This window comes from Hemiscyllium ocellatum, chromosome 3 (genome assembly GCF_020745735.1).
Source record: "Hemiscyllium ocellatum isolate sHemOce1 chromosome 3, sHemOce1.pat.X.cur, whole genome shotgun sequence".
Lineage (NCBI taxonomy): Eukaryota > Metazoa > Chordata > Chondrichthyes > Orectolobiformes > Hemiscylliidae > Hemiscyllium > Hemiscyllium ocellatum.
In genome coordinates this window covers 64,287,441-64,314,758 of record NC_083403.1, presented here as the reverse complement: position 1 = coordinate 64,314,758, position 27,318 = coordinate 64,287,441, and the positions used below count along the sequence as shown (strand labels likewise).

Genomic DNA, 27,318 nt, shown 5'->3' with positions numbered 1-27,318 from the left:
ACCCAGGGCAAAATTTAAGAGTTTCCAGATGATATCAATTGTAGAAATATAAGAAACATTGAGAAAAATAGAAGCGGATTTCAGGCAAACATCAACAAGTAAGGTAGAGAGATAAAGGTTAAAGCAGAGAAGTGTGCAGTCATGCATTTTGTAGGAAGAATGACAAGAGATAATGTAAATCAAGTGGTGCCATTTTATATGGGATGAAGGAGCAGGGGGACCTGAAACTTTACTTGCAGAAATCTTTGAAGGTCGAAGAACATGTTTATAAGGCTATTACAAAGCCTATGGGATCCTTTATAAATAAAAGTGTGACAAAGTTATGCTAAACCTTTAGAAATCATCAGTTATTCCTGCAGGAGTATTCTGTCCAATTCTAGGAAGAATACTGACAGCTTACAAAGCTTACTGGGGGATTTATGAGAATGGTATCAGAGATGAGGAACTTCAGTTATTAGGAATTATTGTAAAATCTGGAATTATTGTTCTTGAATGAAGGATGAGGAGACATTTGGAGAGATCAATGGCCAGAGGGAATGGATTTAACTGAAGGGGCAGAAGGTTTATAGGTAATGTGAGGAGAAACATTTTCACACACAGAGTGGAACCTGGAACTCATTGATCGTAAGGGTGGTAGAGGCAAAATCCCTCAACATTTAACAAGTATATAGATGTGAATTTGTGATGCCAAGGCATACAAAGTCATGGGCCAAGTGGAAAATGGGATTGAAGTAATTAGATGGTTGTTTTTGATCAGTACAGATGCAATGAGCTAAAGGGCATTTTTCTGTGCTGTATATTTCTATGACTATAATTTTGTAGAGGTGTTCAAAATGTTATATCATAGATTTAGAGATGATGCTTCCATTGCGAGAAGGGTTAGTGACCAGAACCATCTGGTTTAATGTCATTGACGAAAGCAGTGAGTGAAGGAGTCTTATTTTAAATAAAGGTAAAGGAAATTGTGTTTATAGTAAATATTCTCTCTTTGTCGTTCTCAACACAGTGTAAAATACCATCCATTTTCAATGCTCCTCCACTTCCACTGACCTGGTTAAGACTACATCACCTAATTATATGTTTAATCATAGCCAGGCTATCATTGCCATGGTTTCCTTTCCCACCCCTGCACCATAACATCAGGTGTCTCCCAATGTTCCATCCATGGATCCCTCTTATTTTGTGTCTACCTGCTGTCTTTGGTGACATAATCCCAAAACACAGCATTAGCTTTCACATGTATGAGATAAGATGAGATTCCCTACAGTATTGAAACAGACCCTTTGGCCCAAAAGGTCCACACCAACCCTCCGAACAGTAACCCATCCAGACTCAATCCCCTACCCTATACTGACCCCTGACTAATTGCCTAACACTATGGGCAATTTAGCATGGTCAATTCACCTGATATGCACATCTTTGGATTGTGGGAGGAAACCGGAGCACCCAGAGGAAACCCACGCAGACACAGGGAAAATGTGCAGACTCCACACAGACAGTTGCCCGAGTTGGGAATTGAACCCGAATCCCTGGCGCTTTGAGGCAACAGTGCGAACCACTGAGATACCATGCCACCCCTGAAGGTTTTTGTGCTGTATATTTTCAATGTCTATCGGACCTAGATCTATCTCAATACAACCTCTCTACTGTTGATACATCATTAGATGGCTTATCTGACATCATTATTGAATGACTAGAAATTTTATCCAATTAAATATTGGGAAAATCAAAGCCATTGTCTTCAGTCCCTGTTACAAATAGCAATCCTCTGCTATTGACTCTATCCCTCTCCATGGGAATTGTGTAAGTTTGAACTAGACTGCTGGTAACTATTTAATCGCAATATATTTAGTTGCGAATGGATAAATACTTCTTTCACTTGTTTCTATTTTCTCCTCCGTAATGGCACACAATTCTTGAATCATTGCATTGTCGAGGTGTAGGTTTACCAACAGTGCTGTTAAGAGAGGAATTGCAGGATTTTGACTGAGCGACAGTGAAGGAACAGCAATATGGTACCAAGCCAGGATAGTTAATGACTTAGAGGGGAATTTGAGTTGGGTGTTCTCTCAAATGTGTTGCCCTTCTAAGCAGCGCAGGTTTGGAAGGTGCTATTGAAGGAGCCGAGGTGAGCTATTGCACTAAGTCATGTACTGTAGCTGGTACGTACTGCTGCCACTGTGCATCGGAGGTGAAGGGAGTAAATGTTGAAGTATGGATGTGGGGCTAATCAAACGGACTGCTTTGTTCTGGATGATATCAAACTTCATGAGTGATGTTGGAGCTGCATCTATCCAGACAAGTGGCAAGCATTACATTGGGAATATTACATCAGACATCTGACCTATGCTTTGCAGATAGTAGACAGGCTTTGGGAAAGCAGGAGACAAGTAATATAATACCAAATTCCTAGCCTCTGACCAGCTCTCGTATTCACAGAAATTATATGACTTGTGCAGTTGAATTTCTGGTAAATGCAAACTCAGTGATGATGATAATGGAGGATTCAACAATGGCATTGAACAACAAGGAAGATACTCTGATTCTCTCTTATTAGAGATGGCCATTGTCTGGCATTTATGTATTACTCGCCACATCTGCCAAAACCTGGATGTTGTCTATGTCTTGCTGCAAGTGGACACAAACTCCTTCAGTATCTTATAAGTTGCAAGTTATGCTGAACGTTATGCAATCACTCATGGATATATCCATTTCTGACCTCATATTTGTATAGCTCTTTAAAGGAGTTGCCACAGGTATGCTCGGTGGAATGGTCTCCTTCTGTAATGTATGATTTTATTCTTGGAATGATGTCCAGCAGATTCAAGAAGCATTTTTTGGTGCTGGATGTGTAGCAGCACATTACGACAGGTCTCCATCTAGTTCTTCATAATGACAACTTTTTATAAAGGGAGGTGAGTTTTTGTTGCATCCTCACACTTGTTCTCAGATTTTAAGAAACCTTACATTTCTTTCCTCTTTCATCGCTTTTCTGTTCCTTTCATGTTTCCTCTCACTCCATTACCTTTCCTATCATATATATTTCTGAATTCACAAGTTTGCTGATTGCAGATGTAACACCCTGAGGATTTTCAGTCAATGTCTTTCATTAATCAGTGAGGGGAGTAAAATAACTAATGGAATAGTGTACTGGATACTGATGACCAGGAAAACTATAAGCCTGTTATTCTAACATAAGGTTTCAGTTGTCATTTTCAGAAACCCTGCCTCACAATTATTTTTCACCTTCTTGTAATCCTGACAGAAAGCAGCAAAAAATATCTAGGGTTGGATTTATTGGCCAAGTGGAGACAGAAAGTTAAAATCTTCAGCTTAAAAGTTATCCATCACTTATTGCTCAGTGTAATCCATTTTTAAATTAAATATAGATAGTGTACTTTGCCAGATCAGTCATTATGAATTCTGAATTGGGCAGGTCATGCAGTTACATTCTTTTCGAATTATTTGCAAATTTGCAGAAGGGCATCACAAAATTCGTCATGAATCGAAATTCTACAATCATCCATAAACTAGGACTAAGGATGCGAGAAGAGCCTTAAATTATGTGAAAGGTTGAGAGAAAGTGTCACTTGGAATATGACATATCTAATTCTTAGCAAAGTTGCATTCAAGTTTTCCCACATCTGTAGCAATCATTCTGCTGAAAATGGATCTGCAATCTCATATATCCTTTGCAATGAAAGAATTGTTTTTCTTGACTTGCTGAGACCTCTCTACGGATGCAATGAAATGTATTCAGTAATATAATCAATGACCTGTTTGGAGCAAAGATGTCCAATATTAAATGGCTGATTAACATTTTAAATTGTGGAGTTACTTATAACATTATTTCCTTGCTGGTGATCAGGGCAAGATAAAGAGGGTGAGGGTGCAGGAGGCTTTACAACTGGCAGCATTTGTTTATTGCCTGAAAAACAAGTGAAGAGCAGAAAGCATATCTGTTGGAAATTTGACTGTTTGATCAAAACTTTAACCACATCTTTTAAAATTGATTGACAACACTCCCATCCAAACTAAGTATATTAGGATCCAGTTTGAACTACTGGAGAAATGGGTAGTGATAAGATTTAATGTTTTTGGAGCCACACAGGGCCACACAGCAAAGATAAATATTTGCTTTCTTTAAACATTTTTCTTGTAGTATCACTTGGAGTCTTGATACTTTCACTGGCCCTGCTTATGTCATCTGGCCTACTGCTGTCCCATTTTGCTTTGCTTCCTCCTGATCTATTTCCTCCAAAACCAAACCCCACTGCTGTTCTTACCACAGTTTGCAGTTAATATTTAAAAGGGGCTGTATATAATTTTGATTTGTGGCATGGGTGCTGAATTTTCTCCACCAATATGTATCAGTTCATTTTGGTTTTGATTCAACTAAAACAAACTTGTCATTTTGCTACAAAAAAAATAAAATCTTTGATGTTCTTAGATGGCTAACTTGCTTATTAGTGAGTTTTTGTGTGAAACAGTGATATATAATGATTTTCAGTTACTCTCATCCAGGCATTATAAAACACTGGCCATTATCCATGAATAGGAAAATGACTAATGGAGAATATATTTGGATATTGGTTACAAGTGATAGCTCTGCCAATTCATTTTTGTGTGGTAAAAACGTTTTAAGAACAGCTGCACTTTAAGACCAAATTTATGTCCTATTTCCCCTATTTGTTTTCAAGACACAGAATAATAAATTGTTACAGTCACGTTATCTAAAGTATTCATTCCAGTAAGTTCTCATTCAAACTAAAACATCTATTGAAATAAACAACTCAGCATTGTACTCTATAGCTTTATTTGACCTGTACTATCATAACATTGAAAATAAAATCAGCACTGGTGGCAGTTGGTAAGAGAATATAAATCTTGTTGTAAAAATCTAAATTTATTTGTTTGTAGTTGGCAATTTACTTGAACCTCCAGTTTAGCTTAAAGATGTCAGCCTTAAGCAGAGTTTTAACAAGGTTACTAGTGAAGGAGCAGCTGGGCTTAATTAATCAAAAATCCAGCTAAAACCAGCTTCTCTGCAACTTGGTTAGCTAGGCCTTTTGTGTTAATAACGTATGGCTAATACGCTAGCCAATTTAGTATGATTATGCATTTGAATGCAGATTGCAATAAAGTGCTGGAAATTGGATGGTTTAGGGAAAGGTGCTCCTTTGTTTTTGTTTTTATTTCATTTTTCTAACACTTACAGCCTCCAAGAATTGGTTCTTACTCTGCCATAAGAGAAATAGCTAATTGTGTGATGAGTGGCTAGGAAGTGATTCACTTAGTAACTGATGGTAAGGCTAATAATATACAAAAAGAGAAGGAAATACAGAATAGAATAAATTAAGTAGCTACTTGGAACACATTGAGGATGGCAGCACAGGGAATATATCACAGCTGCAGTATGTGGGAGCTCCTGAATGCCAGTGTGATCCAGGGCAAATATATCTGCGGTAAGTGTTTAAAGTTCAAGCACCTTCAGCTCAAACTAAAGGTTGTTGAACTACAGACATTGTGACGTATAAGGAAGGAAACAAATTTCCTGGAATCTTTGTACCTGGAGGCGATCGTACCTCTGACGATATGGTGTCCTGATTTTGCCCATGTTCTCAGACAAGAGAGTTTGACAACTAGTAAGGCAGGTAAGAGGACCTAGTGTGCAGGAGCGTCGGCCTTTGCAATTGTCTAACAAGTTTGACAATTTTCAGCTTGTTTTGGTAAGACTGAGGGCTGTAGGGTGAACGAGCCAAGTGACCATTTGCACCAGGGTACAAGAAGCAAAAATGAATGTAGTGCTAACAAAGGGTCAGGAGGATTGAGTCATTGACTGCAGCAAAGACTATGGGTGCCGATGGCTGTGCTGTCTGCTTGATGCCAGGTTTGGCAAATCTGCTCAGAGCTGGAAAGGAATTTACAGTGTAAAGTGGAGAATACAGTCATTGTGATTCATGTGGATACTAATGATATTGACTGTTCAAAACAAGAGGTACTGCAGAGGCACTATGAAGAGCCCGGAACCAAAGTAAGAAGCATAATAATTGGCAGACAGCAAAGTCACGGTACAGAGATGAATAGGTGCCACAAAAGGTAGTCTGGGAGAAGTGGATTCCAGTTCATGGGCATTGCTTGGCACAATATGTGGAAAGCGAAATCTGTATCACTAGGACAGTCGCCAGCTGAACCATGCTGCGGCTGATGTTCTTGCAAGCTGCAAAGCTAGGGAAGTAGAGTATTTACAAGGAATTAAATTTTGGAAGACATTGTGGATCAAAGAGTAGAGAAAAAGCAAAAGATATTAAAATGCAAAATGAGAAATAGTTCTTTAGAAGAAGAGAAAGAGAATACAAATCAACAGTCATTAAATAAAACTGGAGGTTACAAAAAGAAGAAAAAACAAAAAGACTAAAGACTCTGTATCTGAATGCACACAATAATCAATAGAAAACCGATGAATTGATAGTATAAATAGAAATAAATTAGTGTGATTTAGACAACTTTGGGGACATGGCTGCAGAATGACTGCAATTGGTTTTTGAATATTGAAGGGTACAGGACATTGAAGAAGGACAGAAAGCTAAGAAAAGGTGTGAGAAAGTAGCTGTGTTGCTTATTGAAGGTATCTGCACAATGTAACATTATGATATAAGTTGAGGAAAAAAGGAGATGGAAGTGGTTTGGTAGAGATGTAAAATGATAAAAGCAAAAAGTCACTTGTGGAGGAGGTATACATGTCCCTCACATTAATCACATTAGGATGGAGAAGAAAGAAATAATGACAACTTATTCAAGAAACAAGTCAATAATAATCAGTATTTTAAATGATACAAGGGCTCAAAAGTTCAGGTGGTCAGAGGTAGCCTAGATAAAGTTCATAGAATGTTTTCAGCATTTTTAAACAGTATTTCTGGAGGTGAACAGAGAGCATTGGAGACTAAAAGAAATGCAGGAGAATCTCAACAGAATCTGTAACATCTGTGAAGAGAGAAACAGTGTTGAAGTCTGCTATGAGTTTTCTTCAGATCTAAACTTCGTTTGCTACACTTGGTATTTTGTAACAAGATAGGATTAATTAATGCCCCTAGGTAGCAGCAACTGTAATATGATTGAATTAAACATTGTAAAAGGGAGAGAGAAGTGAGTTCCAAACAATTTTATTGGCTTAAGTTAGGGCAATTATGAGGGCATGAAAGCAGAATTGGCTAAAGTGAACTGGCAAACCAGGGTAGAGGATGGTTCAATAGATGTGCAGTTGTAGACATTTATTTCAGAATACATAAAACAGATACATACCAAAAAGTCAGAAAAATTCCTAAGTTATTTAGAATGATTAAAGATATTATCAGACTCAAGGAAAACAGCATATAATTGTGCAAAAAGGTGGCCAGTCAGCAAATTGAGAGACTTTTTCATTTTTAAAATAAGGAAGAATGACTCAAATAAAAAGAGGAAAAAGCTAACCAGAACTATGTAAACTGTTAGGAAAGTTGTATAAATATGTAAAATAGTAAGAATTTAATCAAGTGTGCATTAGTGATATAGAAAGTAAGTCTGGAGCATTTAGAATAGAAAATAGAGAAAGCATATGAAATGAACAGGTATTTTTCATCACCATCATTCCCCATAGAGGATATTAGTTAGCTCCCAGAAGCAGCCATAAATCAGGACATGGGAGGGAGGAAGAAATGAATGAAAATCATCAGAGAATTTGTACTTTGTACAAATTGGAGCTGCAAACTGAAATGTGACGGTGTCCTGATGAACTACGGTCTTAAAAGGATTGGCTAATGAGATAATGTGCTACTTTTAATTTTCCAAAGCTCCCTGGATTTGGCAAAGGTCCCTTTAGAATGGGAGATAACAATTATAGCTCCTCAATTCAGAAAGGGAGAGACAGAAAGCAGGAAAGCCAGTTAGGTTCTTAACTGTCATAGGAAACAAAAAGCTGTTGTCAAGGAAGTTATAACAGGGCGTTTAAATAAGATTTATTCAGACAGAGTCAACATAAGACTATCAGTCATAAGATAAGAGCAAAATTAGGCCACTCAGCCTATCAAGTCATGGCTGATACATTCTCAAACCCATTGTCCTGCCTTCTCCCCGAACTCACATGGTTTTGTAAATGGGAAATCATGTTCAACCAATTTATGGATTTCTTTGAGGACGGCACATGTGTTGTGGATAAAAGGTGTGTTGTACTTAGATTTTCAGAAGATGTTGATAAAATGCCACATTGATGGCTATTGGAGAAAATAAAAACTCATCCTGTAGGGAGTAGTGTATTGGCATGAACAGAAACTTAGCTGACTTGAATGAAGCAGAGAATAGGCATAAATGGGTCTTTTTCAGGTGGTGGGATGTACAAGTTGTGTGCCACAGGCGCTGGGTTCTTGACTGTTCACAATTTAAAAAATGACTTGGATGAAGGGGCAAAAGATCTGTTTGGCAAAATTGCCAGTGACACAAAGATAAATAGGAAAATAAATTCTGAAGAGAACATAAGGCTGCAAGCGAATATGGGTTCAATGAGCAGGCAAAGTTACAGCAAATAGGATATTGGAACACATAAAATTTTTATTTTGTATGAGAGAATATAGAAAAAGCATTTAAATGATGTGAACTTGCAGAGCCCTGAGCTGTCGAGAGACTTGGGTGTCACAGTACATGAATCACAAAAGAGCAAGTACAGCAAGTCAATAGAATAATATTATTGTGAGGGGAACTGAATATAAAAATAGGGAGGTTAAACTTCAGGCTGTGTACAGTATTGATCACTCCAAGAGGAAAAACTAGTAATACTCTAATACTAGTCATACTGTAGGTCCATTTTGAAGTATACAAGATGAATTGGACCATTATGTCTCATTGACCAGTTTTATTAGTTTTTACATCTTGGCGCCGTATTTAAGGAAGAATAGAAATGTGTTGAAAGCAGTTCAGACAATATTTACCAGACTTATCCCAGGAGTGAGTGGACCATCTTATGAGAAAGATAAAAACAAATTGCTGCGGATGCTGGAATCTGAAACCAAAAGAGAAAATGCTGGAAAATCTCAGCAGGTCCCCTTCTCTCAGCTCCTTCGCCTCCGCTGCATTTGTTCCAATGAGGTCACTTTCCAAAGTGGTGCTCCTAATATGTGCTCCTTCTTCTCCAACCGTGGCTTTCCACCTACAGTTGTTCACAGGGCTCTCGACAGCATGCGGTCCACCTCCCGTGCCACGATCCTCACCCCCTCCCTCCCCTCCCAGAACAAGGATAGGGTCTCCTTGTTCTCACCTTTCACCCCACCAGCCATCACATGCAAAGAATAATCCTCAGCCATTTTTGCCAACTCCAATACGACGCCACTACTAAACACATCTTCCCTTCCCTCCCCCTGTCTGCATTCCACAGAGATTGTTCCCTCCAGGACAACCTAGTCCACTCCTCCATCACACCTAACACCTCTCCCATCACACACGGCACCTTCCCATGCAATCGCAGAAGGTGCAACACCTGCCCCTTTACCTCTTCCATGCTCACCATCCAAGGCCCCAAACACTCATTTAAGATTAAGTAGTGTTTCACTTGTACCTCTTTCAATTTGGTCTATTGCATCCGTTGCTCCCAATGTGATCTGCCCTTTGCTGAGCGCCTTCGGTCTGTACGCAATCAGGTCCCGGACCTTCCCGTGGCTTGCCACTTCAACACACAATCCTGCTCCCTTGCCCACATGTCTGTCCTTGGCCTGCTGCAATGGTCCAGTGAAGCTCAGCACAAACTGGAGGAACAGCATTTCATCTTCCGATTAGGCACGTTACAGCCTGCTGGTCTCAACACTGAATTCAATACCTTCAGATGATTATCCCATCTCGACTCCCCGTTTTCATTCTGCTCCATAATTTTATTTCATTTATTTTATTTATTTTTTTAATATATATTTTTCACTGTTCTGTACCTCGTATTTCTTGATTGTCTCTCTTTCTCTCTCTCCCCACTCTCTCATCACCTTTTTCCTCTCCTCTTCCCCCTTTGCTACCCTTCTCCCTGTTTTCCGTTTTGCCTCTGCTTCACCCATCCCCTCCATCCCCCACATATTTGTCACATAGCACTGGCTTCAGCCTTGGTCATTCACAGCTCCTAATCTCTCAATGCACTGTCATTATCACCTCTTTATTGCTACCTTTGCTCCTGGAGCCATGACTCACCTTCTCTCAGCCTAGTATAAATACCTCCCTATTTCTCCCTTTTTTTAGCTTTGATAAAGGGTCAGTTAGACTCAAAACGTCAGCTCTTTTCTCTCCTTACAGATGCTGCCAGACCTGCTGAGATTTTCCAGCATTTTCTCTTTTGGTATCTTATGAGAAAGGATTGGACAGGTCAAGATTGTATCTAATGGAGTTCGGAGAGTTAAAGGTGACTTGATGAACCAATAAGATCCTGAAAGGCCTTGAAAGCATGGATCTGGAAAAGATGTTTGCACTTCTGAGAGAATCTACAAGTAGATGTCACTGTTTAAAAATCAGGGTTACCCATTTAAAACAGCGATGGGATAAAATCTTGACTCGTAAACAGTCATGAGTCTTCGAACTCTCTTCCAGAAAAGGCAGTGGAAACAGAATCTTTGGTTATCTTAAAGCAGAGTTGGAGAGATGCTTGGTAATCAAAACGGGTGAAAGTTATCAGTGGTAGGCAGGAATATGAAGTTGAGTTATTATCAGAGGATCTTGCTAATTGAGCTGAATGACTGCCTTGAATGACTGAATAGCCTACTGCTGCTGCTTGTTCACATGTTTAGAATAACAGTCTTAGCACTCTCAGCAATGCATGTTCATTTGGTGAAAGGGCCATTGTGCCTTTGCTTCTCCACCTCTTATAAGAGCAGCACGGTGGCTTCGTGATTAGGCCTGCAGCCTCACAGTGCCAGGACCCAGGTTCGATTCCAGCCTCAGGCGACTGGCTGTGTGGAGTTTGCACATTCTCCCCGCGTCTGCATGGGTTTCCTCCGGGTGCTCCGGTTTCCTCCCACAATCCAAAGATGTGCAGGTCAGGTGGATGGCCATGCTAAATTGTCCACAGTGTTAGGTGCATTAGTCAGAGGGAAATGGGCTGGGTGGGTTGCTCTTCGGAGGGTCGGTGTGGACTGGTTGAGCCGAAGGGCCTGTTTCCACACAGTAAGGAATCTAACCACACAGAAGCAACAATTGCTTTGTTTGCTTTATCACATGCCAGCTTTCTATAATTCACCATAACATTTCCTAACAATTAGAAGTGAGGTAACAGATGTCGGTGATTTGGTTAGTGGTTACACAAACAAGGTGTCAACTTAAGATGACTTCATTTAACAATTAAAAGATACATAGTTATTTGTAGGTTCTAGTAAGATTTGAAAGGCCATTTATGGTTTTTGTGGGTATTTTATCCAATTTGCTTACAAAGAACACTTTTTATATTTTCTCATGTGATGTGGGTGTCACTGGCGAGGTTGCATTTGTTGCCTATTGCTTTTTGTCCCTGAACCAAGCAGCTTGTTCAGAGGCAGTTGAGAGTCAAATACATTGTTCTACGTAGGCCAAACAATGCCATTATATTTCTTTCTCTAAAGGACATCAGTGAACCAGATTTTCTTGTTACAGCAGTCAACAATAGTCGCTGTTAAGCTAGCCTTTTTCTTAATAATCCTAGATTTTACTGAATTTGAACTAAACTATCTTGACCGTGGGCGATTCAAACCCGTATCCCTGGAGCTTTTGGATTCATAGTCCACATTACCACTCTGCCACTGCCTTACCATCATGAAGTAGGTTTATTCCATGTCATCTCTGCAAGTTCATGTATATCATTGAATCCAGCTTACGGAATTATGTCTTGGTAAAGTGACAGCCCCATCATGGTCTTGCAGCTACATTTGATTTCAGCAATATGGGAGCTTTCGTTGGAACTTTGTTATTTTTCAGTTTATGATGTGTTGTACTGTTCTTCTCACATAACTTCTATGTTTACAAAAACTGATTTTATGAAAGTAACTTGTCAAATTAGCCCCAGGTACTACTACTTTTTGTTTTTATTTTTGCAGACTTGTCACTTGACCACAAGTTCCCCAGGTTTTGTCCAGATAAACCGAGTTTCATAGGTTATTATCCGAGGCCTCCTGCAGCCCTTGTTCCAAGACCCAGTGAACCAATAACACAAGAATAAGCATGCAAAAGCTGTTACCTCAGCCTGTGAAGAAAAGCAAGATCCTCTGCAAAGCAACACATGTTTTGTCTCTAGTGTGGCTACTGTGCGTTACCTCCGTAAGAGAAGTTTCTGTACTGTTTAAGTGCATTTAGAATCAGCTATGCTGATGGTTTTATTTTTGAAAAAGCTGTTATAACTTCATTTTTAAGAAAAATCCTCTTTCAGTGTTATTGGTTGTAAGGGTAGCATTAATCGGTCTAAATATAGTCCAGGCCCGTTGATTGTGAAAATGGTGTAAGTAAAGTCATTCCATTTAATACAGGAGCTACTGTATTAATGAAGACTGTTTGATGATCCATTATTTTTTGTTTTAAAGGGGAAAAACGTCAGAAGAACTGTGCATCATTTTGATCACAATAAAGTCACACCCAAATAGTGCAATGATGTGTTTTATTTGATCATGTATGTTTATCAAGATTTTTTAAAATGTTTACCATGTGCTTTTTCATGAAGTGAACAAGCAAAGTTCTACAGACTACTTGTATTTATATACATTGCAACCAAACTGATGTCTTAGAAATGATGACCAATGGTTCAACTAAGCTGTATCAACTGTATTGCTATGTGGTTGGTGACTGGGTTGTCTACTTAGAAACCTGCTACACTGTTGTAATATCAGTACAAAATAAGCATTTCACTTTAAATACTGTTATAATGCTGAGGATGAGAAAATTATTTTGCTGAGTGCTAATTGTGGAATTTTCCAACATGATTGCTGGGAAAGGTTTGTAACCTGTAATGTCATGGCATCTTCAAGCTTCCAGGCATGGGAGGGGGGAACAGTAGTGTGAAAAGGGAACAAAGTCAACACAAAACAATTGTCTTGTGCAAAGTAAAAAAAAAGTTTGCAAATGTTAATTTTAGACATTAATAAAAGTATTTTTCAATATTTAGTGAATAGATCTGACAAAACAGTTGATTAAATTGAAATTATAGTATTTGTAGAAACATGTTGCCCTCTACGGTTGTTGGATGCATATCTTGTTTTCTGCTTCAGTTCTGAGTAACTGCATATTGTCTGGACATGTTCAACAACAAATTAGATCCTACTCTAATTTCAATGTACTTTGTTAAAGTGATGTGGGCTGTGTATCAATCAATAATATGTAAACATCAGCTTCATATTTGATTTTGTACATTAAAATTAAAAAGCTCCAAAAAAATGTGTTCCATAACGCAATATCTCGGAGGGAATCTTTTCACCTTAATGTGCAGCTTTACAGTTTCAGTAACCAAATCTATATTGTTTCAATTCAGACCCCATCAACAAAGTCAAGCAAGAAAATGCACTCAGCTATAGGCTTAAGAGACCACTTTTGGCAATCTCCTTTAGAAATTTTGGTCCAACTCGTCCATGCCAACCAGATATCCTAACCTAATTTAGTCCCATCTGCCAGCACTTGGCCCTTATCCATTTACACCCTTCCTATTCACATCTCCATCCAGATCCCTTTTAAATGCTGTAATTCTACCAGCCTCCACCACTTCCTCTGGCAGCTCATTCCATACACACACTACCCTCCTTGTGAAAACATTGCCCCTTAGGTCCCTTTTATATCTTTCCCCTCTCGCCCTAAACCTATGTCCGCTAGTTCTGGACTCCCCCACCCCAGGGAAAAGACTTTGTCTATTTACCATATCCATGCCTCTCATAAGTTTATAAATCTCTATAAAAGGTCACCCCCTCAGCCTCCGATGCTCCAGAGAAAACAGCCCCAGCCTGTTCAGCCTTTCCCTGTATCTCAAATCCTCCAACCCTAGCAACATCCCTTGTAAATCTTTTCTGAACCCTTTCAGGTTTCACAACATCCTTCTGATAGGAGGGAGACCACAATTGCACACAATATTCCAAAAGTGGCCTAACCAATGTCCTATTCAGCCACAACATGACCTTCCAACTCCTCTACTCAATGTTCTGACCAATGAAGTAAAGCATACCAAATGTCTTCTTCACTATCCTATCTACCTGCAAGTCTGCTTTCAAGTAACGATGAACCTGCATTCCAAGGTCTCTTTGTTCAGCAACACTCCTAGGACCTGACCATTAAGTGAATAAGTCCTGTTCTGATTTGCCTTTCCAAAATGCAGCACCTTGCATTTATCAAAATTAAACTCTATCTGCCACTCCTGAGCCCATTGGCCCATCTGATCAAGATCCCATTGTACTCTGAGGTAACCTCCTTCACTGTCCACTACACATCCAATTTTGGTGTAATCTGCAAACTTATTAACCATACCTCCTATGTTTACATCAAAATCATTTATATAAATGATGAAAAGCAATAGACCCAGTACTGATCCTTGTGGCACACCATTAGTCACAGGCCTCCAGTCTGAAAAGCAGCCATCCACCACTACCACCCTCTGTCTTCTACCTTCAAGCCAGTTCTGTCTCAAAATGGCTACTTCTCCCTATATTCCATGAGATCTAACTTTGCTAATCAATCTACCATGAGGAATGTTGTTGAACATCTTGCTGAAGTCCACATAGATCATGCCCACCACTCTGACCTCATCAATCCTCTTCATTTCTTCAAAAAACACAAGTTCATGAGATATGATGTCCGATGCACAAAACTATTTTGACTATCCATTGTCAGTCCTTGCCTTTCCAAATGCATGTAAATGCTGTCCAACAACTTGCCTACCAATGATGTCAGGCTCACCAGTCTATAGTTTCCTGGCATTTCCTTACCACCTTTCTTAAATAGTGGTACTATGATAGCCAACCTCCAGTCTTCCAGCTGTGACTATCATTGAGACCAGTAATCACTTCCCTAGAATCCCAAAGAGTTTTTAGGTACATCTGATCAGGTCCTGGGGATTAATCCACTTTTATGCATTTTAATCACCCAGCACCATCTCCTCTGTAATATGGACATTTTCCCAGATATCACAATCTATTACCTAACATTCAGTATCTTCCATGTCCTTCTCCACTGTAAACACTGATGCAAAATACTCTTTTAGTATCTCCCCCATCTCCTGCGTCTCCACCCAAAGGCCACCTTGCTGAACTTTGAGGGGTCCTAATCTCTCCCTAGTCACCCTTTTGTCCTTAATATATTTATAAAATCCCTTTGGATTCTACTTAACCCTACTTGCCAAAGCTATCTCATGTCCCCTTTTTGCTCTCCTGTTTTCCATCTTAAGTGCATTCCTACTGCCTTTATACTAAGAATTCATTCGATCTCTGCTGTCTATATCTGACATATGTTTCTTTCTTTTAACCAAACTCTCAATTTCTTTAGTCATTCAGCATTCCCTACACCTACCAACCTTTCCTTTCACCCTAACAGGGACATACTGTCTCTGGACTTTCGTTATATCATTTTTGAAAGCTTCCTATTTTTTAGCTGTCCCCTTTTCTGCAAACATCCCCCCACCACCCCCCAAATCAACTACTTGAAAGTTCTTACCTAACATCTTCAAAATTGGCTTTTCTCCAATTTAGAACTTTAACTTTTAGATCTGGTCTATCCTTTTCCATCACTATTTTAAAACGAATAGAATTATGGTTGCTGGCCCCAAAGTGCTCCCCCGCTGACAACTCAGTCACCTGCCCTGCCTTATTTCCCAAGAGTAGGTTAGGTTTTGCACCTTCTCTAGTAGGTACATCCACATACTGAATCAGAAAATTTTCTTGTACACACTTAACAAATTCCTCTCCTTCTAAACCCTTAACACTATGGCAATTCCAGTCTATGTTTGGAAAGTTACAATCCCCTGCCATAACCACCCTATTATTTGTACAGATAACTGAGATTTCCTTACAAATGTGTTTCTCAGTTTCCCGCTGACTAATGGTGGGTCTAAAGTACAAACCCAATATGGTGATCATCCCTTTCCTATTTCTCAATTCCATCCAAATAACTTCTCTGGAAGTATTCCCAGGAATATCCTCTCTAAGTATATCTGTAATGCTATCCCTTATTAAAAATGCCACTACCCCTCCTCTCTTGCCCCCTTTTCTGTCCTTCCTATAGCATTTATATCCTGAAACATTAAGCTGCCAGTCCTATCCATCCCTGAGTTTATCTGCCTTCCCTGTTTGGCCTTTTGCATTGAAATAAATTCAGTTCAATTTATCAGTCCTACCTTGTTCTGTGCTTTGTTCCTGCCTGCCCTGTTTGACATGTTCCTTTTTCCAATTGTACCAGTCTCTTTCCTCATTATTTCCCTGGGTCCCATTCCCCCACCTTACTAGTTTAAATCCTCCCAAGCAACACTCGCAAATCTCGCTGCCAGCATATTAGTCCCCTTGCAATTCAGGTGCAATTCTAGAAGAGATTCCAATAATCTAAAAATGTGAATCTTTGTCCCCTGCACCAACTCCTCAGCTACATATTCATCTGCTCTATCCTCCTCTTCCTACCCTCACAAGTTCATAGCACCAGGAATAATCCAATTATTACTACCCTCAAGAACCTTTTTAAATTCCTGCCTAACTTTCTATTTTGTCCCTTCAGAATCCCAATTTTTCCCTTCCTATGTCATTAGTTCCAATGTGTACAACAACCTTTTGCTGGTCCCTCTCCACTTTGAGAACATTTTGCACTCTCTCAGAGATATCCTTGAGCCTGGCATCAGGGAGGCAACACACCATTCTGATTTTTCAGTGTTGGCCACAGAAATATTTGTGCAGCTGACTACAGTCCCCTAACACAATCTATTGATTGGAATCCAACATACCCCTGATTGCGCCACATTCCCCTAAGACTCCATCACTCCTACATTTTCCAAAACAGCATAATTGCTTGAGATGGGGATTGTTACAGGAGACTCCTGCGCTACTTGCCTACTTATCCTGGAGTTAATCCATTTATCTGATTGTATTGGTGGCTTTTCTCTCTTCCTATAACTGCCATCCATGATATCCCCTACCTCCTGTAAATTCCTTATTGCCTCTAACTGTCACTCCAACCAATCCGTGCAATCTGATGGGATTCACAACCAAACACGCCTTCTCCAGACATAATAATCAATAACATGGAAACTGTCCCAAAACTCCCACATCCAACAGGAAGAACATATCAGTCCACTAAAGGAAGTTTATCATTGCTCTTTCACAGTCTACAGACCCAGTAAATAACACTGTCTTAATGGTCTAAAAGAATGCTCCAGACTAACAATAGTTATGGTTTATATTTTTTAAATTTAACCAAGAGGCAATAAAACATAATCAAGAAAGAACCCTCTCTACTCACAATTGTAGATTTACAGCAAGGCTACACTTAGAAAAAAAACTATGCTCTTATCTGTTCCTGTGCTGTGAGCCCTCCAACACAGGTTCCTTCAAGTTTAGCTGTAAATTTCATTGTTGTTGATTTTCCTAGATGCACTCCAATGTCCAGAGATAATTGAACTCAAACAATAAAGGCAGTAACTGTGCAGATTCACTGCTGTGTCAGTCAGCAGTGGAGGTTTTTTTCTCTGACTATGGGGTTGCTGCCTTTGTCTGTCTTTCTCCTTTTTTAAAGTGCCATTGTTTTGACCTTTTTTCCCCCAAAGTTCCAAAATAATGCAACAGCATATAAAACAGTAATTGCTGCTTCTGGAATTCGAGGAAATCACCTCCAACACCCAAAATACCTCAAAAAAGGAGTAGCTCTTACAACCACAACTTTTCCCATCCTCCATCTTGGATTACCCAGAATCCAGCTGCCAAACGTATGGTCAAAGTCTTATACAGAACATCGCAATGGAAGAAAGAAAGATAAACAAGTTTAAGGAGACAATGTCCGTGCTTAAGACCGAGACAACTGAAGGTTTGGCCATTGCTGTTTGAACAATTGAAATCAGGATACTGAGGGGGCCTGAATTAAATAAGTACACAGATCTCAGGACTATGGGGCTGTCAGAAATTGTGGTCTAATGAGATTGCTGTAAATCACGATGATATGATTGATGACATAGGAGTGTGTGAAGAGAGAATTTTTAGATACTACAACAGAGAGAAGCAGTTGATAACCTATTATGTACAAATGAAAATAAAGGAGTGTTGGAAAACAACAAGAACCTTCAAAACAGTGTTTGTACAGACATCTACAGCACAGGATAATCCAGACTAACATCTCAATGTATAAATATCAGTAAAACATGGGAGCTGCTGGGAAAGAAACCTCCAGAGCCAGGATTTGAAGATAAAATAGAGTCCAAGGGGCAGACATCAAAGGCAGGGGGAGACCTTGAAAAATTTCAAAGGTGCAGCTGAGAAAAAAAAGCTTCTGAGGACAGGAAAAAGCAGAGAAAAGAAAAGCTTTTCTGAAGCCACCTTGAAAGACATGGATTTCAGAGCAGGAAGATTACAAAAAGAGGGTGAAAGAATCTCACCTTACTTCAAAGACTTAGTGACAAAAGATCAGTACTCTGGAAATGAAAAAAGAATTGAACACTTTGACACCGAGATGGTCTACAGAAAATCTGCAGTAGTGAATAGAGTAGGTTCTTTCTTGATTATGTGTTTTTGGAGATATGTCTCTGGATTAAACTTAAAATATAAATCATAACTATTAATTTAACCTGGGGCAGTGTTTGGAGAGGAATAAGACGGTGTTATTTTCTGGGTCTGTAGATTGTGAAGGAGCAAAAATGGCCTTAAATAGAGTGATATGTACTTCTTGTCAGATGTGGGAGTTTAAAGAGAGTTTAAGGGTTACTGAGGATTTATCTACCATAAATGTTGCTGGCTATGAATCTTATCAGATCGAATGGATCAGTTGGAGAGACCGTTAGGAACGATGAGGAATTTGCAACAGCAACAGTATGTGATGGATGTCAGTATATAGGAAGGGGGGAAAGTCTCAGATACAGCCATATAGATGGATTAACTCCAGGAAAGGTAAGAGAGGTAGGCAGCTAGAGCAGGAGTCTTTTGTGGATATACCCATTTCAAACAGGTATGCTGTTTTGGAAAATGTAGGGTGTGATGGATTCTCAGGGGAACATGGCACGAACAGCCAAGTTTCTGGTATGGAGACTGGCTCTAATGCAACGAGGGGTATGTCAGGTTCCAAGAGATCAATTATGTTAGGGGACTCTCTAGTTCGAGGTACAGACAGACGTTTCTGTGACCAGCAGCGAAAAAGTAGAATGGTGTGTTGCTTCCCTGGTGCCAGGATCAAGGATGTCTCAGAGAGGGTGCAGAATGTTCTCACGGGGGAGAGGGGCCAGCAAGAGATCATTGTCCACATTGGAACCAACGACATTGGAAGGGAAAAGATTGAGATTCTGAAGGGGGATTACAGAGAGTTAGGTAGAAATTTAAAAAGGAGGTCCTCAAGGGTAGAAATGTCTGGATTACTCTCAGTACTATGAGCTAGTGAGGGCAGGAATAGGAGGATAGAGCAGATGAATGCATGGCTGAGGAGCTGGTGTATGGGGGAAGGATTCACATTTTTGGATCGTTGAAATCTCTTTTGGGGTAGAAGTGACCTGTAGAAGAAGGATGGATTGCACCTAAATTGGAAGGGGACTAATATACTAGTGGGGAGATTTGCTAGAACTGCTTGGGAGGATTTAAACTAGTAAGGTGGGGTGGTGGGACCCAGGGAGATAGTGAGGAAAGAGATCAATCTGAGACTGGTACAGTTGAGAACAGAAGTGAGTCAAACAGTCAGGGCAGGCAGGGACAAGGTAGGACTAATAAGTTAAACTGCATTTATTTCAATGCAAGACGCCTAACAGGAAAGGCAGATGAACTCAGGGCATGGCTAGGAACATGGGACTGGGATATCAAAGCAATTACAGAAACATGGCTCAGGGATGGGCAGGACTGGCAGCTTAATGTTCCAGGATACAAATGCTCCAGAAAGGATAGAAAAGGAGGCAAGAGAGGGGGGGGAGCATTTTTGATAAGGAATAGCATTATATCTGTGCTGAGGGAGGATATTCCTAGAAATACGTCCAGAGAAGTTATTTGGGTGGAACTGAGAAATAAGAAAGGGACGATAACCTTATTGGGATTGTATTATAGATCCCCTAATAGTCAGAGGGAAATTGAGAAACAAACATGTAAGGAGATCTCAGCTATCTGTAAGAATAATAGGGTAGTTATGGTAGGGGATTTTAACTTTTCAAACGTCGACTGGGACTGCCTTAGTGTTAAAGGTTTAGATGGAGAGGAATTTGTTAAGTGTGTACAAGACAATTCTCTGATTCAGTACATGGATGTAGCTACAAGAGAAGGTGCAAAACTTGACTTTTGGGAAATAAGGCAGGGCAGGTGACTGAGGTGTCAATGGGGGAGCACTTTAGGGCCAGCGACCATAATTCTATTAGATTTAAAATAATGATGGTAAAGGATAGACCAGATTTAAAATTTGAAGTTCTAAATTGGAGAAAGGCCAATTTTGATGGTATTAGGCAAGAACTTTCGAAAGCTGATTGGGGGCAGATGTTTGCAGATAAAAGGACGGCTGGAAAATGGGAAGCCTTCAGAAATGAGATAACGAGAATCCAGAGAAAGTATATTCCTGTTCGGGTGAAAGGGAAGGTTGGTAGGTATAGGGAATGCTGGATGAGTAAAGAAATTGAGGGTTTGATTAAGAAAAAGAAGGAAGCATATGTCAGGTACAGACAGGATAGATCGAGTGAATCCTTAGAAGAGTATAAAGGAAGTAGGAGTATACTTAAGAGGGAAATCAGGAGGGCAAAAAGGGTACATGACATAGCTTTGACAAACAGAATTAGGGAAAATCCAAAGGGTTGTTACAAATACATTAAGGACAAAAGGGTAACTAGGGAGAGAATAGGGCCCCTCAAAGATCAGCAAGTAGGCCTTTGTGTGGAGCCACAGAAAATGGGGGAGATACTAAATGTGTATTTTGCATCAGTATTTACTGTGGAAAAGGATATGGAAGATATAGAAAGTAGGGAAATAGATGGTGACATCTTGCAAAATGTCCAGATTACAGAGGAGGAAGTGCTGGATGTCTTGAAATGCATAAAACTGGATAAATCCTCAGGATCTGATCAGGTGTACCCTAGAACTCTGTGGGAATCTAGAGGTGATTGCTGGGCCTCTTGCTGAGATATTTGTATCATCGATAGTCACAGGTGAGGTGCCGGAAGACTGCAGGTTGGCTAACATGGTGACACTGTTTAAGAAGGGTGGTAAGGACAAGCCAGGGAACTAAAGACCAGTGACCCTGCCCTCGGTGGTGGGCAAGTGTTTGGAGGGAATCTTGAGGGACAGGATGTATATGTATTTGGAAAGGCAAGGACTGATTAGGGATAGTCAACATGGCTTTGTGAGTGGGAAATCATGTCTCACAAACTTGATTGAGTTTTTTGAGGAAGTAACAAAGAGGATTGATGAGGGCAGAGTGGTAGATGTGATCTATATGGACTTCAGTAAGGCATTCAACAAGGTTTCCCATGGGACACTGATTAGCAAGGTTAGATCTCATGGAATACAGGGAGAACTAGCCATTTGGATACAGAACTGGCTCAAAGGTAGAAGACAGAGGGTGGTGGTGGAGAGTTGTTTTTCCGACTGGAGGCCTGTGACCAGTGGAATGCCACAAGGATCGGTGCTGGGTCCTCTACTTTTTGTCATTTACGTAAATGATTTGGATGCGAGCATAATAGGTACAGTTAGTAAGTTTGCAGATGACACAAAATTGGAGGTGTAGTGGATAGCAAAGAGGGTTACCTCAGATTACAACAGGATCTGGACCAGATGGGCTAATGGGCTGAGAAGTGGCAGATGGAGTTTAATTCAGATAAATGTGAGGTGCTGCATTTTGGGAAAGCAAATCTTAGCAGGACTTATACACTTGATGGTAATGTCCTCGCGAGTGTGGCTAAACAAAGAGACTTTGGAGTGCAGGTTCATAGCTCCTTGAAAATGGAGTCGTAGGTAGATAGGATAGTGAAGAAGGTATTTGGTATGCTCTCCTTTATTGGTCAGAGTATTGAGTACAGGAATTGGGAGGTCATGTTGCAGCTGTACAGGACATTGGTTAGGCCACTGTTGGAATATTGTGTGCAATTCTGGTCTCCTTCCTATCAGAAAGGTGTTATGAAACTTGAAAGGGTTCAGAAAAGATTTACTAGAATGTTGCCAAGGTTGGAGGATTTGAGCTATAGGGAGAGGCTGAACAGGCTGGGTCTGTTTTCCCTGGTGCATCGGAGGCTGAGGGGTGACCTTATAGAGGTTTACAAAATTATGAGGGGCATGGATCAGGTAAATAGGCAAAGTCTTTTCCCTGGGTTTGGGGAGTCCAAAACTAGAGGGCATAGGTTTAGGGTGAGAGGGGAAAGATATAAAAGAGACCTACGGGGCAACGTTTTCACACAGAGCGTGTTACGTGTATGGAATGAGCTGCCAGAGGAAGTGGTGGAGGCTGGTACAATTGCAACATTTAAGAGGCAGTTTGATGGGTATATGAATAGGAAGGGTTTGGAGGGATATGGGCTGGGTGCTGGCAGGTGGGACTAGATTGGGTTGGGATATTTGGACGGGTTGGACCAAAGGGTCTGTTTCCGTGCTGTACATCTCGATGACTATATGACTCTAAGATTGAAAAATCAAAGTACTCATCCAGGTCAGTCAGTGCTGCAATCCCAATGATCATTTATTGGGATCACAGTACTGATAGAGACTTTACTGATACCCCGACTGTTTGATAATGCAGATAGCCCGCAATGAATGCAGGAGGGAGATCTGGAAGTGACTCTTTCAGCACTATTTAGGTTTCCATAGCTTTAGATTTACAAGTGAAGGAACAGCACCATCAAGTCTCTACTAGAGCTGCAACCTCACTGAATGATCATGCCTGATTGACCTGGATGAGTACTTCAATTTTTCAATCTTATTGTCAAAGCGTTCTAATTTTATCTTTTTCCTCACTAGAGTACTGCCCTTTTCTGACTAGTATTTGAAGTATTCTAAGATTCTTTCACCCTCCTATTGTGGTATATGCTGCACACACATTTGCTGATGTTATGGCAATACAAAGCATGGAAGAAAAACTACAGAACATAATGCATTTATTAAAGCATTCTACATGGAATTTAGCCCCAAAAGAAATTCACTTATAGAACAGGGGAGATGCATTGGAGGAGATGTTGGTGTAATTGTTTCATTGCTTTGAAGACCCAGGCTAGTGCTCTGGGAGAAATGAGTTCAAATCCCACCATGGCAGACTTTGAATTCAGTTAATAAGTATTTGATTAAAAGCTAGTCTAAAAGTGACCATTAAACTATTACAATAGATGTAACATTCCATCTGTTCAGTGATGTCCTTTAGAGAAGGAAAATCTGCCATCCTCGCCTCCATGTGCCTCCAGATCCACAAAAATATTGTTCATTCTAAAATGCACAAGCAAGCCACTCAGTGGTATATAACCATTATAAAGTTTGTTAAAAGTAATGAAACCAGACAGAGCACACAGAAAATGACAATGATACACACTGACTCTATAATGTTCTTCTTACTAACATCTGGGAATTGTGCCAAACATTAGCAGAGCTGTCCCACAGATTGGTGAAGCAACAGCTTGACATAGTCAACCTCAGAATCACACCTTACAGTGTCCCAGGCACACCACCGCTGCCATCCCTGCGTATGGTTTGTCCCATCAATGTGACTATATCAGTAGGAGGGATTACCCACCCAGATCTTGTGAAGACAAGGTCCCACTTTTACACTGAGGATAGTTTCCATAGTGATGTGTGACACAACCATTGAGCTGAATGGGATAGATTTCAAACTGATCCAGCAACTCAAAATTTGGCGGGGGGTGGGGGGTGGGGAGGTGATGGTGGGCATTCACCTTGCTGAGCTATGAAATTTCCAAAGCTATTCAAACCTTCAGGGAGATTTAAGCAGAGTATTGCATTACTATGCAAAAAGATATCAACTATCTGTGTACATTCCCAAGCAAGTTCTCATCCTTTGATACAAAAAGTAAATTCTCACTTAGTCAGCTTGATAGAAGGCAGGGTTACATCATCAGTAACAGAACTGACACAACAGTGATCATGGCTAATAACTGTTCCTAATCTGAATGGAGAGCTAAAAGTCTGAGTAGATTTAATTCACTTGAACAACGAGGGAAATCCATCCTAGTTCATCTGTTGATGATAGTTCAGCAAAATTGGCAGACAGCAATATTTTCACAAATTTGAATTAGCTCTGCCATATACTCTGACACCAAGAGTCATGATGCTGACTATATTTATTACACCATACAGGTGGTATTGCTTCAACTATCTATTATTTGGAACTTGGCTGCACCAAAGATTTTTTAAAGGGCATCAGGGAACCCTTTGAATGATGTCCCAGTGCATGGCAAAATGTTTGAAGAACCCAGCCTGAGAGTCAGGACATGTTAAAAGCATTTCAGAACACAGGTCTTAAGCTAAATGAGAACTGCCAGTTCTTTAGAATGATGTTTATCTTTATGGAACATATTGTCCAAGAACAAGGCACCATGGCAGATCCAAGAGAGATAAAAACCTTCACTGAACTTCCAGCACTGAAGTGCACAGATGATGCACAGCACGGTGGGAAAGTTCATCCCCAACTTTGGAAGTCTTAATCAATCCATAAAAGAGCTTTTGTAAAACAAAGACCAGATTGTGGCCACCAAAAGGATTAAATAGACATTACTTCCTATTTATCATGCTATAATCCAGGCTATTCACTGTAGTATCCACAGATACCGTGCATCATTCTCAAAATTAGGACCAGTCCTTATTCATCTGTAAAACTAATCTATTTTAGATCACAAGCTTTAACATAGATGGAGCAGAGGTTTACAGCCATACAGAAGGCAACATTTGCAGTTACTGTACATGGACATGTGAAAAGTTCACAGACTGTTACATAGACCTGAAGGTTCAGAGGAGACATGCCACAAGCTTATGACAACATTACTGGAGGCATGGAGACAATGTATGCCAGATAACCTCAAATCCTTAGAGAAATATGACCAGTGATACCTCTGCAAAATTCTGTAGATCCATTGGCACAATATATCCTCAGTGGCAGTGTCCCCTCTCAAGCTGACATCCCCATTGCTGGTTACAGTCAATCAGCCATGGTGGCTGGGCTCACCATCTGCATTCCTGATATTGAGATTGTAACAAGGTCAGCCAAGTGAGCCTCATAGATTATGAGTTCCCTGACTGGAGCTGTTAACATGGTCCAATCAGGGAGCCCTGGCTGACAGATAAGGACAGGGGTCACTGTTTGTTACAGGCCACTCGGGTGTTTTCCTATCTTGAGTGCTGGACCAGTGTGAGTGTGTGCAAGGGACTCTCCTCCTCGCAGGTGTCAGAAGGGAAGGGGACTATCCCTGGACTAGCTTCCCCCAAAAAGAAAGAGGGAAAAAAAAGGACAGGGGTGTCTGTCTTCCGCCAGGATCAACTGGGTCAAATGATCCAGACTACCGGTCGGTCCATGGCGGGTGGACTCTCTGCCAGAGGAGTTATGGGGGTCCAGGTGGAGTACCACCCATCTCCTCTACCTGGGGGTCAACCTCAGCCCGGCTGAGGAATCCTGGCTGGCCACTGGCAGGAGCCTGAGGCCAAAGTCTTGGCTCGCCTAGGCCGCTGGACAGGACTGCTCCGAGTGCTATCTTACAGGAGCCGAGTGCTGGTCATAAACCAGCTGGTGGCCGCCATGCTGTGGTACCGGCTGGTCACTTTGGTCCCTCCTCCTGGCTTTGTCGCAGACATCCAGAGAGTGTTGGTCGACTTCTTCTGGGACAAAAAGATGCACTGGGTCGCTGCGCAGGTTCTGAGTCTCCCTATTGAGGAGGGCGGTCAGTCGCTGGTGTGCGTCCACACCCAGGTCGCGACGTTCCGCCTTCAGAGCTTGCAGCGATACCTTTACGTCGAGCCTCCTCCTAGGTGGTGTGCCCTGGTGACGTATTTTTTTCCGCCAGGTGTGTAACCTCAACTACGAAACGCAGCTCCTGTTCATCGACCATGACGGTTTGAAGGTCGGCCTCAAGGTGCTGCCTGTCTTTTACCAGGACCTGATCACTGTCCGGGACATGGTCGAATCGCGCCACGCCTACCCTCCGGCAGGAGTAGTGGCTGTCGTCAGGGAGCCGTTGCTCAGGAACCCGCACCTCCGTGCTCGCGGGTTCGAGTGGCTGTTGGAGGGGAGGGCCGTGGCGGCAAGGATGACCAGGGTCGGGGACATGCTGGGTGCTGGAGGCCTGGCCTGGATGCTGCCACAGTACATGGCAAGCAGGGCAGCGGTAGACGTCCGGTACATGGCCACCGCCATCTGACGCCTTAAAACGGCGGTGCTTGGACCCGACGTGCACCAGTTGGAGGATGCTCAGGTATGCGGTGGGATCCCGTCCGCGCTCACCCCAGCCCGGACGGAATTTCACATTGGCCCCAGGGTCCCGTACTTCCCGCGGGAGCCTGTGCCCCACAACCTGAGCCGCCTCCGGAATTTTTATTTTGTTCCCTTTCAGGAGGTAAAAAGGCGGGCCCTGTATAGACTGCTGATGCACACCGTCCACCTCTTCTCCCTCATCCACCGTCCGGACACGCCTTGGCGTGCCCATTTGCCACCGGGCGGTGGGGAGCCCCAGTGGAGGGCCCTCTACGCAGGAGTCCTCCTCCTTTTTCTCGGGGATCTGGGATGGAGGGTGCTGCATGCAGCAGTCCCCTGCAACCGCAGATTGCGGTGGTTCACAGACTCCCAGCCCAACTGCCTGTTCTGTGGTGCTGTGGAGTCCGTGGACTATGTGTATATTGGGTGTGGACATTTGCACTCCCTTTTTGATTTTCTCAAAAACCTCCTTCTCTGCTTTTGGTTGCACTTCAGTCCCACGCTCCTGATCTTCGGGCACCCGGTACGGAGGAGGGAGGGCAGGTCTGAAGACCTCCTCGTGGGTCTGCTCCTGGGCCTGGCCAAACTGGCCATAAACAGGTCCAGGCAGCGGGCCGTGGAGGGGGTCGTGAGGGCTGACTGCCTGCCCCTCTTCCGCGGTTACGTTAGAGCTCGGGTGTCCCTGGAGAAGGAGCACGCGGTCTCCACCAACACCCTGGAGTTGTTCAGGGAGAGGTGGCCACTGCAGGGAGTGGAGTGCATTATTTCCCCCTCCAACTCTAT

At 41.5% G+C, this 27,318-nt stretch overlaps 1 protein-coding gene across 1 annotated transcript in view; it reads left to right on the top strand.

The window, feature by feature from the left end:
- The window catches only part of nt5dc1 (5'-nucleotidase domain containing 1), a 547,161-nt gene extending 534,034 nt beyond the window's left edge, over nucleotides 1–13,127 (top strand). Inside the window, exon 12 of the mRNA XM_060850687.1 lies at nucleotides 12,066–13,127. Within this exon, the coding sequence (XP_060706670.1) occupies nucleotides 12,066–12,187 (122 nt within the window). The 3' untranslated portion in view covers nucleotides 12,188–13,127. The remainder of the gene's footprint in view (nucleotides 1–12,065) is intronic.
- The last annotated feature ends 14,191 nt before the right edge of the window (nucleotides 13,128–27,318 follow it).